Below are 17,384 nucleotides of genomic sequence, written 5' to 3'. Positions count from 1 at the left end.
GTGACCAGAAATGAAGAAGCAGCTTGATGAGCTGCGAAACGTATTAGATTTAAAAAAAAAAAGAAAACCTTTTGTCCAATGACAGAACTGAATTTCTCCTTTGCTATTTAAAGTTAATCAGAATCTAGTTTATAGGTTTTTGTGGCCTGTAGATTCAGGATACTGTCAGAAAATGGAAATTCATTTTATGGCTGCCCTGGTTTGTTGATATATTTAAATTGAAACGAGGCTCTAGTGAAATATAAAAACAATATACTATAATAAATATAATGTGTTTTATTCTGTTAGCCTATAAACTTCTAAAGACCATAAAGTGAAAAGAAACTGTCAAAATTTATCTCATAAACTATCGTCAATGAAGTACCAAAGAAAAACATGAAATAAGAATGTGTATTAAAAGCTGCGGCACCTGCTCGTCTCCATGGAGATGGATGGTTTGCCTGGAATGTTCCACAGTATGCCAATAAATAATTAATCCCTCCATGGAGACAAGCAGGCCAAGTTACAGGTCAGATCTGAGAAAAGGTGAGCCGTTTCACTATAAGAATGTATGTTCTTTAAGGTATTTTATTTTTAGCAGTGAAACATTTCCAAGCAAAGCAAAGCAATAACATGTCCACTGGGACAAGCACTTGGCACTGGTTAAAAGCACTCTGTGGTCTAATGTTTCTGGTGGGACATTAAGCCACAGAATGCTTTTAACTGCTCAATAAAAATATGCTTTTCTTTTTTGTTAAAGGTCTTTTATTAAGCAGAATTGTATTGTGAGCTATTAGCCATGTCATAATGTTGTTCCCTCATCAGAAACATACCTGGAGTTGTGTTTTGTTTCATTCACACGTTTGAGAACTGCATTTTTTGGACTATAAGTCATACTTTTTTTCATGGTTTGGGTGTCTCCTGCAACTTATACTCTGGTGTGACTTCTGTTGCTACTTCTGTACCACTGTCACTTTGCCCTACTGTGCATGTCTCCTGCAGAAAAAGCTGCTGTTCTGCTGCAAGTAGTGAAATATGCAGCTCGAAATGGTAATTGAGCAGCAGAAAGAAAGTTTGGAGTGAGCGAGAAACTTGTGAGGGACTGGTGGAAAGCAGGGATGGGAGAACACAGCTTCATGGGAACCAGGAGGGTGCACCATGCAACTTTCCTGGAAGTCACTGAATGGATGGACAAAGCCTGGAGTTCAGTGACACTGAAACCATCCTGTCAGGATTCAGAAAGGCTGGAATAATTCTAACTGGAACTGATGCTGACTCTGATGACAGCTACACAGAAGAGGAAGCGGAGCTCCGTTTACCTCCAGAGGTCAGCGAGTTGCTCAGAAATGACACAAAGGATGAAGAATTCAATGGATTTACTGATTTGGAGTGAGATGGAGAGTTTGGTAAACTTGTTCTGTTGTTTATGTTATAGTTAACGTCACATATGAACAGTTCTTCAGATAACAATCTGTTGTTTTCTTTCTATTGTTTTTACTTTAACTTGCCTTTCAAGAAGAAACCTCGGTTCCTGGTCTCTGATTTTATAAAATGCATTTCTCCAAAAAAGTGTGACTTATATATATGTTTTTTTCTTCTTCGTTACGCATTTTTTGGCTGGTGCGACTTATACTCTGGAGTGAAAAATACGGTAATGAGTCTGTCTATAACATCTCCAAAGCTCAAAATGCTCTGTTCCAACTTGTGCTGTTATGACATGGTAATTTTCACGTTAACAGCTCCATTTTATCTTTATTTCAGTAGAGATTGGCAATTCCAGGACTGAAATCACCATAATGATTCTAGCGAAGATGGAGTTTCAAAACACAGTGGATCGCTAACTTTATTACCACCTGACATCACAAGGTAGAACAGTGTTTTCTGTTTGAGAGAAGAAAACCTAAATATGCAGGATTTGAATGAGACAAAACACAACTCCAGATATGTTTCTTGATGAGGAAGCAACACGGATAATGCCTGAAACGCTGCAATGAAAATGATCTAAACTTCCAAAAAAAGATGGTGACATGTAATATTAAGCCTAGAATAATAAATACATATCTAAAGTATTACAGCCTGTATAATTGCCTATATTAGAGTATAAGATCTCATATTCAGATCCTGCTGATGTGTCAAACCGTGGCCTCCTCTGGGCTGGATCTCCATCACAGGCAAATTAACACTAAAGAGAATTTATGAGTCAACACGAGCTGTGGGTATGAGTTACAGCAGAGAGCCGTTTACATCTCAGACACTGATCAAATACTGATGGAGCATTCAGTACATCCCGCTAACCTAAAGAGGATATAAATATGTCTGTTTCATCTTTTACTGTGGTCGCTCCACTCACTGTGTGTAATTTATGAGACACAAAAAGCCTGAATAATCAGAATAGTGAGAGCAGGTCAACTTCAGAATCAGGGCTTGGAGTGAGTTTGTGCTGTTATTTTGAATGTTTTTTTGTTTTTTTTGTCTCTCTGTCACTTCAATTTTTTTGTTATTGATCAACATGAGGTTAGTAGGGATGTAACAATAACTGAAATATCGTAATATCTAGTAGGGATGGGCATTTTCTTGATCGATTGTCAGGAGAATTAACGATCGATTATCTATTAATCATTAACGTTTTTATATTAAAATTATCATCATTATTATTACTATCTGCACTACTAATCTGCATAAATAAATTCAACTTTACGACATGTAAACCGTAACCACTCTAGAGCCACATCAATCCGTTTGGCATTATAATGTGTTTAATGCAGTTTTGCGCAAATCTCACAGGAACGAAACTTAAAACCACATGGCTAATTTGCATAAAGTAAGCGAAGAAAAAAACTTGTGCACTGATGCGGTTCAACTTCTGTCAGACTAAAAGACACGACTCAGTGGAATATAGGTTAGGGTGATGATATTTGCGTTTGTCAAAACCAGGACACCGTACGGGGGGTGGGAGGTGGGGCCTCGTCATCGACATTGAGCTAGTCTCACCTGGCAAATCTTTTTCATGTTTTTCGGCGTCCTGTTGCTTTGAGGTCCCTGACACCGCCACTGGACACCGAAACATATGTGCTGCTTTGTGCACTGTACACATGGCCTCACACTTGTCTCGACCGGGACGGAAAGCGGGGAAATTCTTGTACAAGTCATCGTTAAATGTGCATTTGCGTTTCGGCATGTTGCAGACTGAACAACTGTTTGTGTTTGCTCGCTACTTCTCAGTGCACAGAGAGCTACGAGAGTTTAATGGCCCAATGAAAGGTAATGAAAACCCACACATTTGCATCACTTTATACAAAAAAAAAAAACAAAAAACGGACGGCCAGGACAGGACGTGGAAAACGGACATGTCTGGGGAAAAACGGACGTTTAGTCACCCTACGCTTTGGTTTGTCGATTAAAAATGACTGTAATTGACGAAATTCTTAATGAGCAATTGTCGATTAATCACCTAATCATGCCCATCCTTAATATCTAGGGCTGGGCAAAAATTTTAAAAAATAATTACATTAATCGCATGAGTTCTTGTGATTAATCATCATTAATCGTGGTCGGCTGAAGCCTCGCTCCACTTGTTTCGTTGAATGATTTGCTGGAAGACAGCAGATTTACCATCACCCTGTGACTGTACCATACATTTTTCATCAGCAGATCTCAGTGTAAGACCTCTCTCACATGACCTCTCTTCTGCTCCTCCAGGCTCCACAAGGCCAAACCCAGGGCGCCGCTGAGTTCCTGCCTGAGTTCGGTCTCTCTTCTCTGGGCAGATTCACGGAGGATTCCCCTGAGGACCACAGCCTCACCTCCAGGCAAGACGACCAGGTCAGTCATAACTTATACTATATTAAAAAACGCACACACACACGGTTGTTAAAAATGGCTGAGAATAGAAATGTAACACTACGCGAACACTTTATTCGTATTTTCTTAACTGTACCTGATTTTTTCCATGTATTTGAGCAAAATATGTCTTGCTTTAGTACAGATATATTGTATAAGCAGCTGTTGAGCTCAAAATAAGTTCACTGTGCTTTGTCTGCAACCTATTACAAAGTGGTTTATTGCCCAAGATCCACGAAGTGCGTTGTCGTTAGCATGCTAGTTGTTGTTGCTTTACTGTGACTAAAGCTCTGCTCTGGCATTTGGGAGTTGTGAAAACTGCTTTTAAACTCATCTCAGTGAACAATGCTCTGAATGCAAAAGGTAAGTGAGGAATAACTTTGGACCACTGCAAAGTGTTTAAAATAATTAAAATTCTTCTTTAAAAGTGCATTGTGTAACTTTTCTGGAGGAGGGTCCACCACTCTGCTCGTCTCCATGGAAATGTCATTGTTTTATCTGAAATCTGCTCGAGTAAGGCAATAAACTTTTCTATTTCCATGGATTCATGAGCCGGTTTCACTTTGTGGAAACTGTCTGACCTTGCAGCACTAGAATTCGTTTGCTCGACAGTAAGCGGGTAAAAATTTTTTTTATTTTTTTATTTAACCAATCGCTGCTATTTGGTCATGATGTATGTAATGCTCCACTAACGGGGCTAACCGGCATATTAAGCTTTTCCCAGATCCTGTAGGAAGAAGGGCAATAACGACTTTCCCCTTGATAAAATTCACCAAACATTCTCTTTGTTCCAGCTTTAAATCCTCGATCTCGGGAATCATTGACAACATAGAATATATGGCTCTTCGCTGATTGGCTGTTCTCGCAAACAGTCTAGTGTATGTTGGATTTCGGGGCCAAGTACAGGGAACATCGAAGCACACAAATGATTAATTCAGTACGATGCAAATACAAGCATAGATTGTACAACAAAAAAAAAGCCCTCCACAGGTCTGTTTCTTTTCCCATTAACTTTTATTGACGCAATAGTTCGACTGCCGCCAAGAGTTTCGGGGGGAATTGCATCAGTGATCATCGATTTCTCCGGTTGTTCTTCTCGTCAGTTGATTGACAGAACATTGGCACTTCAGGGGCCAATCAGATTAGAGGTGGTTCCTGTGGCCCTAGAACCGCCCCTGTCCATGGAGAGAGCAGATTATTATATTTTTAGCATTAGAAATAACTGTAATTGAATAAATGGAAGATAGATTAGTTTAATACTGTACTGCGGAACATTTGAGACAAAGCAGGTGGCAGACAATCCACCAGAAAAGTTACTTAAAGGTGCATTGTGTAACTTTTTCGGTGAAGGGCAGGGGTCTCCAATCTTTATCCTCCAGTGAGCTACTTTTTGCAAAATGAAACTGCAAGAGAGCTACTCATTCTAGTGGTTGCCAGAAATTGACCAAATGCAAGAGCCAAACATAAACCATTATCTAGTTATCAGTCCACAAAATTAGACATAATATATTTGCAGTCGAAATAGGTAATCAAATTAATTAATCAATCTAATTTTATTTCGGCACAACGAATACAGTAGAATTCAGAAATCTTGGAAGAGGGTGAGGAGCTACTGGAAGAGCGACCTCTGGTAAAGGGTTCGTCAAAGGTTTTTCTCCAAGTAGATGTTGTTGCTTTGTCTGGAATGTTTCACAGTGCGGCATTAAACCTTTCTATCTTCACTGAGACCAAACCAGACCGAGTTACAGGTCAGATCTGTGGAGAGGCGACTCCGCTCACAGTCAGAATTCCTGTTTCTCTAGGTATTTTTGAGCTATAAAACCCAACTGTGATTTAATAAATGCAAAGAAGATTTGCAGGTGATGGACTCCAAAACCAAAAAGTTACACAGTGCAGCTTTAACGCACCTTTAAATGATTCACGTTTGTGCTTTCTGGTTTAATTTGTGCCTGTATCTTTAATTCTACACATTAAAATAAACAGATTTTATAGGGAATGACCTCACGGGAATATACGATTTTTACGGTAATGTGTTTATGAGAGTGTGAATGTGAAAGGCTTTTGGAGTGGGGTTTTTGCTAAGCTGTGGAAATGTGAGCGTGAAGAGGATGTCATTGACTTTGGGGGGAGCTAAATTTGTCGGAGCTGTTTGTGAAATATGGATCTGCAAACAGCTTTTGTGCTACTCGGGCTCAAAGTGAGAAAGTTTGCGTCCTTTTTCAGAGGAGTTTCTTAGTTGTGTTTGCTTTACTGACTACAGTGGAAGTGTCTGAATTAGTAGCTCTGAATATTCTCAAGATACTGTAACTTCTTGTTGAATTTCGAAAATGTACTGTACTGTAAACTCCCGTGGGACAGACTGATCGAAACAACGCAAGACAATTCACCCACGTCAAAATGCACATGTGATACTTTGCAGCTGATGCCTTCAAAATTCCCAGAAGGAGTGAAGCTAACCGAAAGCACTACTCTGTATGAAGCTCTGTCTCAAGGTAATCTTTAATCTGAGCTTTATTTTAGACTTAAACTTCAACTTAGATTTAAACTTTACTGATGCTCAAGGGAAATTATTTGGACACAGTAGCTCACACATCACAATATAATATAATAACAAAGAGTAAAAAATATAAATGGTAATAATACATTCTAAATAAGTAGCAAAAAGATGGTAAGAGTGTCAAATAAGACATAATTATATAAATGTAATTGTACAAGTAGGGCTGCTCGATTATGGAGAAAATCATTATCACGATTTTTCGAAAGATTTTTTTTTTTTAATTACATGATGCATTTAGTCAGCATTTCTCTCTCTCTCTCAAAAAAACAAAACAAACACTTGATAATTTATGCAAAACTTGAAAATAAATTTAGGCTACAACTATCTGTACCCTAGAGCAGTTTTGCAATGTATAAAACATAAAATTAATAAAATTTGAAAAACATAAATATATCCAAAATAAACTATATATACAGCAGTTCTACAGTCAATATTTTAAAATAAAATAAATATACTTATTTATATATATTTTTTAAAAATCCCAAAATAAACTTTGTTAAGATTTAGGGCGCACTCTCTCTAGGACACAGGTGTCAAACATGCGGCCCGGGGGCCAGATCCGGCCCTCCAAGACCTTTAATCTGGCCCTCGGCTGATTTTCTACTAAAATATTTTTATTAAATTTTTTATTAAAATATTGTTAATTTTCTGTGGTGCTTAACATAGCAACGTCTCCAGCGCCTCTGTATGTGGCCCCTCCCACCAGAGCAGCACAAATGAAGACTTGCCTCTTTCCAAACGCTCTTAAAGGACGATCGTTTTGACTGTTGACCGTGACAACCTCATCAATAAAATGTCCAAAATGAGAAAAGTGGAGCCGAGTGCAGGATTTTCTTAAAGTTTCAGGTTGTTCATAATATTATAATATTTTGTAAAACAAAGAGTTCATCAATTTAAAAAGATTTCTGTAATATATTTGTGTTTCTCTGCACAAATATTTCAACTTATTGTTATTTTTGGGGTTTATATGACATGAGTTTTCTGATCCGGCCCCTTTGGATCAAAGTCGGTTGGATACGGCCCTGCTCTAGGACTTTAGAACCGTGCCGTGCTCAAGCATGACTGCATAGGTGTTCTATGTTCCGCACTCTCATGTGCAAAACCAAACCAAACCACGGCTGGTGTCGTCTACACACTTTAGAGGAGAAAATAAGACCAGTGGCAGAAATATGTATTAAATACTGAGACAGATATGAGTCCTGCTGTGATTCATGCTCCTCTGTGAGTTTATGGATAATCAGTACTGTAGCTCCCATTAAGCACTGTACTATGGTCATCGTGCCCTGGTCCTCACTTTCACCGGCATGTAAATTGTTTTAACTCGATTATATAAGTTTGGCGATCGTTTGGCACACAAATCAAACTTCGGATAACTGCACAGCCTTATGTACAAGTCAAAATAAAATAGAAAAATAAGTAATAAAATATACAATTTCTGCTATACTGTGTACAAGAGGTCAAAGGAAGGATGTGATGATTGACAGGACATAGGGATATCTTTTGTATCTGTTGTAGGCTGAGTAGTTGTACAGTTGTAGGGAGTATTATAGTATGAATGTTGTCCTGTATCTCTCTCTGGTTGAGTGGAGCTGTAGGAGCCTGGTGGAGAACGAGCTCCTCTGTCCCTCTATAGTCTGGTGCAGTGGGTGAGTTGTTGTACAATTGTAGGGAGTATTATCTGTTCCTCTACAGTCTGGTGCAGTGGGTGAGCAGGAGCGTCCCTGATGGAGAGCAGTTTGGCCAGTGTCCTTCTGTCCCTCAATGTGACAAATGTCTCCAGCTCACAGTCGATCACGTGAGCAGCTTTATGGATTTTAACACAATCTGCCCAGAAAGAGCTTTAGATTTAATTGGAACTACAATAGGTGATTTGTGCTGTTAAACAAGTCCCTCTCACTTCACAGTGCAGCTAAATTCTACCCGGTATTTTCAATCAGTCACCCTTTTGTTGAAAATAAAACTCCTAAACAGAACCATGAACGCTCGTATAGATCACACACGACTCAAAATGCGGTGGTTTAAATCTATTTTGTAGTTTTTTCAAATTTTTAGACAATCTTTTTTGACAAGTGTTAATGTGTGCACAATTAGAGATACTTATGCTCCACGATGTTTTTAAACTTCACACCTTCACTAGAATCATTTGGATAATTTCAGCCCTGGATTTGTCAATCTCTGCTGAACTGAAGGTAAAAGGTAGTTGCCATTACATGACATCGCAAGGTGGAACGGAAAATTTTGAGCTTTGGAGATGTAGACAGGCTAATAATAAAGGGTTACTCAAACATGTGTGAAAAGTAAACACATCTCCAGGTCTGTTTTGGAGGAGTAACAAGATTCAACATGACTAAAGGCCCATTCAGACCGGGGCGTCAAGGTGACCAGTTTATATGCAAAGACTATGTGGACGCGCATTAAAGGTTGTATAGAGGATTTTCCAAGGAACGAGAAATCCAGCGACTGTTTGTCCTTTTTCAAATGTTGCGCATGCGTGAAACCCCCCCCCTCCCCTACAGCTCCTACGTAGAAACGCCTCCTCCCGCCTCCTCTTTACGCCAGAAACAGGTTTGTTTACAGCCGGTGCGCTGCACATGACTTGTAAACAACTAACTACAGTGTTGGTTAGGCAAGACGGAGAAGTGAGGAGCGGGGGAGCGGGTGTGCGGACATTTCGTGCGCGGACGAGAAGTGAGGAGGAGGGAGAAGAGCGGAGCAGGGAGAGGAGAGGAGAGAGAGAGAGAGAGAGAGAGGAGAGAGGAGGGGAGCGGAGATTCCGTGCCCGGAGAAGTGAGGAGCAGGGGGAAGAGCAGATCGGGCAGCGGGGAGAGGAGCAGGAAAGGGGTGCAGAGAAGAGTTGCGCGGAGATTCAGTGCGAATGAACTAGCTACAACACGCAGCAGCAAGCGGACTCTTTCTTTGCATTGAAAATTACGTTTTCAGACATAGGATATCGCTTTCGTGTCCTGAAAAACGTTTGTCTAGCTCTTGGAAATAAAGTACGTTTTCATAATAAGCAGAAGTGACCTGTCCAGGAGTAATTTGGCGACCAGTGCGTCAGTCTTTAGACCCTGCGTCTGCTTCAGTCGCGCCATCGCTGGAATGAATCTTCAAGAATCACCTTAGTTTGGCTTCGCTGCTTTTCCCCTTGTCTTCTTCTTTCAGCGACCTCAAAAACGGACTTTCTTTTGCGGCTAACTGCTCCTGGATTCTTGTCGCCATTGCAACAAACTTTGTGCTAACTGCGAGGAAGATATAGGTCAAAAAAAGCCGCTAAGAACTGTTGCGTTGGTGGAGTAAACAGCGTCTGTGCGTCTTGCGTCTGTGGACTGCGTGACAGGCGTACGTAAACCACGTACCGGCGGCGCGCAGGCAAGTCAGTTACGCTAGCTAGAAACGTAGGGAGATTGATTGACAGCCTGTCAGCTAACAGATAACGAGGCAGTGTCGTTATCTATTGGCAAATGTTTAGCCCCACCACGTCCAGAGTTGATGAATTTTTATTCTCTTTTTTTTGGTCATCATAATTACAAGGCTACTGCACCTCTATAATGCTATCATTGACAATTTGAAACAAAAAAAAATCCTCCATACAACCTTTAAGGGCATCCTGCGTTTTTGCTTTAAGTGTCAGGCGTGGTGCGAATCTGGCTTGACGTGGCGCATCTTGAGTGTTCAGGGGTCAACACTCTGGACTCGTGTACAGGGTGTCGCCTTCTGAAGTTGAAAAAGCTGAATTTATGGCATTGGACGTGCCACTTCAACCAATCACGGACGACTATCCAGTGATGTAGCAACATTATTATTCGAAAGAAGGAGAAGAAAGAGAAAGACCCGGGAACTGGGGGGAGGAGCCACAAACTTTAGCGAAGTATAAATATATATGCCACAACCACCGAGCCGACCCGGACTAGACCAGGACTAGACCATGACTAGACCAGGACTAAACCAGGACTAGACTAGGACTAAACCAGGACTAGACTAGGACTAGACTAGGACTAAACCAGGACTAGACCAGGACTAGACCAGGACTAGAACAGGACTAGAACCAGGACTAGAACCAGGACTAGACCAGGACTGAACCAGGACTAAACCAGGACTAGACTAGGACTGAACCAGGACTAGACCAGGGCTGGACCAGGACTGAACCAGGACTAAACCAGGTCTAAACCACAACTGGACCAGGACTAGACCAGGACTAAACCAGGACTAGACCAGGACTGAACCAGGACTAGAACAGGACTGAACCAGGACTAAACCAGGACTAAACCACAACTGGACCAGGACTAGACCAGGACTGAACCAGGACTAGACCAGGACTGAACCAGGACTAGACCAGGACTGAACCAGGACTGACCAGGACTAGACCAGGACTGAAACCAGAACTAGACCAGGACTGAACCAGGACTAGACCAGGACTGAACCAGGACTAAACCAGGACTGAACCAGGACTAAACCAGGACTGAACCAGGACTGGACCAGGACTGAACCAGGACTAAACCAGAACCGGGCCAGGACTGAACCAGGACTAAACCAGGACTAAACCAGGACTGGACCAGGACTAAAGCAGGACAAAACCAGTGTCATGAGTATATACACTCTGTAGCCGCAAAGCCGATCGCCAGGACTAAACCAAGACTACACAGACACACCAAGACTACACCAAGACTACACCAAGACTACACCAAGACTAGACCAAGACTAGACCAGGACTAGACCAGGACTAAACCATGACTGAACCAATGTCATTAGCAGAGTATAAATATATACACGCCGCAGCCTCCGATGGTTTTATAAATACACTAAAGTCATTCGCTCAACCTGGTCTGCCATCATTCCGGAAAATACCGTGAAATGGCACTTGTTTCCAGAGCATCGGACGCCCTGGACGCGCATCAAGTGTTTTTCTCCCTTTCGTCCACGGCATCCATCCATAGAGATATCCAGGGTGTTTTTTTTTTTGCTGCCGCAGTCTGAACAGCCCTTAAAAGCTCACCAGAGTCAATTTTGTGTAATATAGAACTTTTAATCAAACATAACACGACCACTGACGTATTATACATGGAAAGGTGTGGTCGTTTCTTTCATGAACACTTTATGAATCCACCGCAGTCATTTTTAGATCCCGGTTTCTGTGTGGAGGTGCAGCTGTGGTGTTTATAATGTGTTTGGAGCCGCAGCCTGGTCCTCTCACACAGAACCCATCTCACTGTGTCTGCTTTAACAATGCGGTGACAGGACTGAGAGTGCGAGGCTGTTATAGACTGATGAGACAGATCTGCGAGGAGGAGGAGGAGGAGGAGGCGCCGAGCTGCACGTCTGAACACCACCACTCTGTTGACTCCGCGGTGACGCCACGCCGGGGATGTTCTGCGTGTGCCTCTACGGTGGGACGTTCAGCAGTTACCACGGTGACACGACGCGTACATAAGCGAACGCGGACGAAAAGTTACGAGAAAAAACTGTAAGCTGGATTTTAAATAGCAAATTTTCAGAAGCTTGTGTTCGATATGAGCGTCCATGGTCCTGTTTAAGTGTTTGAATTTCAACAAAAAAGTGACAGTGACTAAATTATGTTTGTCAGACTCTTTTAAACGCACAAATAACCTCATATGTTGTAGTGTAGTTCCAACCAATTCAGTTATTTCTGGTCCGATTGTTTTAAAATAAAGATCAGATTAAAGGTTGTATGTAGTTTTTTTACTTTTAGTTTTTTAGTTTCAAATTGTCAGTGAAAGTTTAAAATACCATTACAGAGATGCAGCAGCCTTGTAATTATGATGACCAAAAAAAAAAAAAAAAGAAAAATCTATCAATTGTGGACGTAGTGAGGCCAGATAAACATCAGCCAATAGATAACGAGGCTGCCTCTTTTTCTATTGGCTGTTAGGTTGTCAATCAAACGCCCTATGTTTCTAGTGTAACTGACTCGTCGGTGTGCAGCCATTACATGGTTTATGCGGCGGTTCTTAGAGGCTTTTTAAAACTGTAGCTTCCTCGCATTTCGCACAAAGTTTGTTGCGATGGCGGACGAGAATCCATGACCAGTTCGCCGCAAAAAATGCAAAAAGTCTGTTTTTGAGGTCGCTGAAAGAAGAAGAGAAGGGGAAAAGGAGCAAAGCCAAACTGAGGTGATTCTTGGAGATTCCTTCCAGTGATTGCGCGAATGAAGCAGACAAAGGGTCTAAAAACCGATGTGTTGGTTGCTAAGTTACTTCTAGACAGGTCACTTCAACAGTAATTCTGAACGCGTACGGCTGTAAACAAGCGTGATTTCTAGATTAAGGAGGCGGGAGGAGCTGTTTCTACTGAGGGAGCGGTGGAGGAGGAAGGCGGCGTCACGCATGCACAACATTTGAAAAAAGGACTGTCGCTGTATTTCTCTTCCCTTAAAAAATCCTCTATACAACCTTTAAGTCTAAGTTGTCTAAAGGTCGTCACACACTGCAGGAGAATTTGCCCGACTTCAGCTTGGCGTGACTTGACTTTGTGTCTTCGTGTGCGATTTTGAAGCCGCTGTGCTCCTCAAGTGTCGTGTCAGCGTGACTCTGAGCTGCTCCATCAGATCGTAACCACCAAACATCAAGCATCTCTACGACGGAAACAAAGTGACGGACAGAGGAGCAAGATGCAAGTTGTAAAGTTGAACTGAACCATCTCATCCATATTATCCATAGAAATTGTCCTCCGTACATAATGACATCCAGTCCACAAAACCGCGCTATTAATCCAGTTTGAGGTGTTCTTTAAATGTAAAAAGGCAAGAGTAGTTCCTCGTGTGTGTCTGTTTACATCCACACAGCGCACGGATCGAGTTGAAGCTGCAGATTCTCAATACTGACTCTACTTCCTGTGGACTATCTCCAACCTTCTGTGCATTAAAATCATGTATCTGAAGTATTCCTCCACATTTCACAAATAATAATAGCACAGTTTTGACTTTCATCTAAACTAGAAGTGCAGTGCTCTGATGGAACACTCACTGATTCTAAATTGAGCTTTGATGATAATTGTAATTGCTGTGTGTAAAAGAGGCACCAGCGCCTTCATTGTCTGCGGAAATTGTGCTTTTACCATGTCGACAGAATCCTGATGACACTGTTCTGCAAAATGTTTATGGAATGAGTTTGAACTTTTTCATTGGTCTCATGGTTTGGGTAGCCTGATTCATCTGTCGGTTTTACTTCGTTTCACTTCGTACAAACTGTCTGACCTGTGTTGTTGCAGTGTTAGATTTTGTTCACTCGACAGTAGGCGGGTACTTTTTATCATTTAACCAATTGCTGCTATTTGGTCGTGACGTGTGTAATGCGCCACTAAAGGGGCTAACTGGTATATTAAGCTTTTCCCAAATCCCGTAGGAAGAAGGGCAATAACGTCTTTCCCCTTGATGAAATTCACCAAACAATCTCTTTATTCCGGCTTTAAATTCTCGATCTCGGGAATCGTTGACAACACAGAATGTATGACTCTTCGCTCTTTGTCTGGTGCCTGAACTTGCACTTCTGGGGTTTTTACGAACCGTCTAGTGTATTTTGATCCTTGACCTAGTTGCTGGAGAAAAATGAAATTGAGCGGAGGCACTAGGTGGCGCCAGACTGGCTATGGTTTGGGAGCTTCTCTGCTAAAAATAAAAACTCCTTCAATCAGTTTGTTAAATGGGCGCATTTGGTGATTGTCCATCCTCAGAGCCGCCTGGACTCTCTGTACTCAAGACAGTTACAGAGGATTTCCCAGAGAGTTATAAAAGACAAGCAACATCCACTAAACTCAGAGTTTCAGCTGCTTCCCTCTGGTCAGAGGCTTTTAGTCCCAAGATCTAGAACAAATTGTTTTAAAAGGAGCGTCATTCCAGCTGCTATCAGACTTATGAATAAATTGTAATTTATTTATCTATCAATAAATAATCATGTGTTTTTATATATATTTAATATTTATTGTGTTTTTAGCCAAGCGTGATGGATGAATTTAACTAATTGTTTATGGAACAAACCATTCTGAACTGGAGCACTGTAACATTTTATTTTGTAATTGTGTGTTTATACGTGTTGATTGTTACATAATGTGGATGAATGAAATGTGACATGTGGGACCAGACTCTGAAATCTGCAAAAAAAAATTTACCTACAAGTACGAATAAAGCAGCCTAATCTAACTAACCTTAATTTTTTAACACTTCTCTACCTCTACTTCTCCTTAAAGGTCCGCCCCAGGGATCTGTTCTTGACCCCAGGCTGTTCAATATCTATATGAACAATATCACACAGAGACTTTAAATCTTAATTCTGCAGTAAGTGACTGAAAACACCTTCAGCAGACTTTAAAACTTAGTTAGTTTTTACCTCTGTCGACTTTAAAAAAACTCCAGACAGAGTATTTTACAGGGTCACTGCACATGTTTTTAACACTTTTATATCTTTAATCTGCAGATGTTTCACTGTCTTATATCTCTGTTCACTGTTTCATGTTATGGTTGATGTGTGAGTGTTTTCAGTTTGTGCTTTTGTTTTATACTTCCTCTTGGCCAGGCCGTAATTGCAAATGAGAACTCACTCAACTCAACTCACTTACCTGGTAAAATATTGAATAAATAAATAAAAAAATAAAACTTACAGTCTCAAAGCGAGTCGTTTTACTCTTGACAGTAAAAATAGCTGACGCAATCTCACTCACAACTTTAGCCTGTGGTTCGCAGACATGTCCCGCTCTAGTCTTTGTTATTTCTGTGGTGTGCGCTTTTTGTCACACATTTAAAAAAACATTTAAGACTGAAAAATCCTTTAGTGTGTGGCGACTTTAAAAGAACTTTTTAACTTTTTCTACATACAGTTCTCAATAAATAATTTAGCTTGCAGTGGTTTTGGTTGTTGAAAAGATAAAATTCCTGTACCTCCTTAATCTGTCTATCATTCGTTCATTCTTTTTTCAGTATAAAACCAAAAATAAGTAAATGAAAAAACAACTATTTACTTCATTATTTGTCTCCAAAACCAAAATGAAAAAAAGGATAACAATTTCAGTTTTCGATTTTGTGTTTAAATGTTTCTCGTTTACGTGACTTAAACTGTGATGCCGGACTGAACCAGGACTGAACCAGGACTAAACCAGGACTAAACTAGTCTCAGTCCTGGTCTGGTCCCGGTCTCAGTCCCGGTCTCAGTTCTGATCCTGTTCCCAATCTCAGTCCGGGTCTCAGTTCTGGTCTGGTCCTGGTCTGGTCTCAGTCCCGGTCTTAGTCCTGGTCCTGTTTCCGGTCTGGTTCCAGTCTCAGTCCCGGTGTCAGTCCTGGTCTGGTCCTGGTCTCAGTCCTGGCCCTGGTGCTGGTCTGGTCCCGGTCTCAGTCCCCGTCTCGTCCCGGTCTGGTCCCTGTCTCAGTCCTGGTCCTGTTCCCAGTCTCAGTCCCGGTCTCAGTTCTGGTCCGGTCCTGGTCTGGTCCCCGTCTCAGTCCCCATCTCAGTCTTGGTCCTGTACCCGGTCTCAGTCCCTGTCTCAGTCCTGGTCCTGTTTCCAGTCTGGGTTCTGGTCTCAATTCTGATCTGGTCCTGGTCCTGTTCCCGGTCTCAGTTCTGATCCTGTTCCCGGTCTCAGTTCCCGTCTCAGTCCTGGTCTCAGTCCTGGTCTTGGTCTGGTCCTGGTCTCAGTCATGGTTTAGTCCTGTTTTAGTCCTGTTTCATTCCGGCATCGCAATCGTTACCAGTTTTTTCATTTTGGTTTTGGAGACAAATAATGACGTAAATTGTTGTTTTTTCGTTTTCTTATTTTTGGTTTTATTTTGAAAAACGAATGAACGAATGATACACGGATTCTCCTTAAGTATTTACTCCACTTCCGTGCGTACACAGTTAATTTACCACGTCAAAACGAAGTGACTTTGATCTTGCATTTCCATCCGCACTCGTCCTACAGCAGAGACGTCCCGCGCACGTTTCACTCGAATTTCTCCTGAGTTTGTGTTAAACATGCAGCTAATGTGTCAGACTGATGTAAGAGCAGGAAACTCACTATCAAAGCCCACAAAGTACTGCCAGACTCCAGGATGCACCACGCACTGACTCCTCTCTCTCTCTCTGTCTTCCTCTCCTCTCATCTCCACTCTCTCTTTGCTCCTCTCCCCCTTTTTCCTCTTTTTGCTGTCTCTCCTTCGCTCTCTCTCTGTCTCCGTCTGTGTATCTCTCTCTCTGTCTCTCTCTTTCTCTATGTGTATCTCTCTCTGTGTGTCTCTCTCTGTGTCTCTCTCTCTCTCTGTGTCTCTCTCTCTGTGTCTCTCTCTGTGTCTCTGTATCTCTCTGTGTCTCTGTCTCTCTCTGTCTCTCTCTGTTCTCTGTCTCTCTTGTGTCTCTCTCTGTGTCTCTCTCTCTGTGTGTCTCTCTCTGTGTCTCTGTCTCTCTCTGTGTCTCTCTCTGTGTCTCTCTGTGTCTCTCTTTCTCTCTCTCTCTGTCTCTCTCTGTGCCTCTCTCTGTCTCTCTGTATCTCTCTCTATCTTTCTCTGTGTGTGTCTATCTCTCTGTCTCTGTGCTTCTCTCTCTGTCTTTCTCTCTGTCTCTCTCTGTCTCTCTCTGTTTCTCTCTCTCTCTCTCTCTCTCCCTTTGTATCTCTTTCTCTCTCTCTGTATCTCTGTATCTCTCTCTAGATTTCTCTCCTTCTCTCTGTGTGTGTATTTCTCTGTCTCTGTGTCTCTGTCTTTCTCTGTCTCTCTCTGTCTTTCTCTGCCTCTCTCTGTGTCTCTCTCTGTTTCTCTCTGTGTCTCTCTGTCTTTCTCTGTCTCTCTCTCTGTCTTCTCTGTCTATCTCTGTGTCTCTCTCTGGTTCTCTCTCTCTGTCTCTGTCTCTTCTCTGTCTCTCTCTCTCTCTCTCTGTGTCTCTTTCTCTCTCTCTGTGTCTCTCTGTGTGCATCTCTCTCTCTTTCTCCCTTTGTATCTTCTCTCTGTATCTCTCTCTCTCTCACTCTCTGTGTATCTCTCTTTCTGTGTGTGTGTATCTATCTCTTTCTCTGTGTATCTTTCGTTCTCTGT

General features: G+C 41.7%; 1 protein-coding gene across 1 annotated transcript in view; it reads left to right on the top strand.

Moving 5' to 3' along the window:
- The window catches only part of adamtsl3 (ADAMTS-like 3), a 503,662-nt gene that overhangs the window by 93,804 nt on the left and 392,474 nt on the right, over window positions 1–17,384 (top strand). Inside the window, exon 3 of the mRNA XM_055154339.1 lies at window positions 3,679–3,801. Within this exon, the coding sequence (XP_055010314.1) occupies window positions 3,679–3,801 (123 nt within the window). The remainder of the gene's footprint in view (window positions 1–3,678; window positions 3,802–17,384) is intronic.

The sequence above is a fragment of the Boleophthalmus pectinirostris genome, unplaced genomic scaffold (assembly GCF_026225935.1).
Source record: "Boleophthalmus pectinirostris isolate CB_2022bp ecotype Guang Dong unplaced genomic scaffold, ASM2622593v1 HiC_scaffold_19, whole genome shotgun sequence".
Classification (NCBI taxonomy): domain Eukaryota; kingdom Metazoa; phylum Chordata; class Actinopteri; order Gobiiformes; family Gobiidae; genus Boleophthalmus; species Boleophthalmus pectinirostris.
The sequence above is the reverse complement of the archived record's forward strand: the minus strand, read 5'-3'. Positions and strand labels throughout refer to the sequence as shown.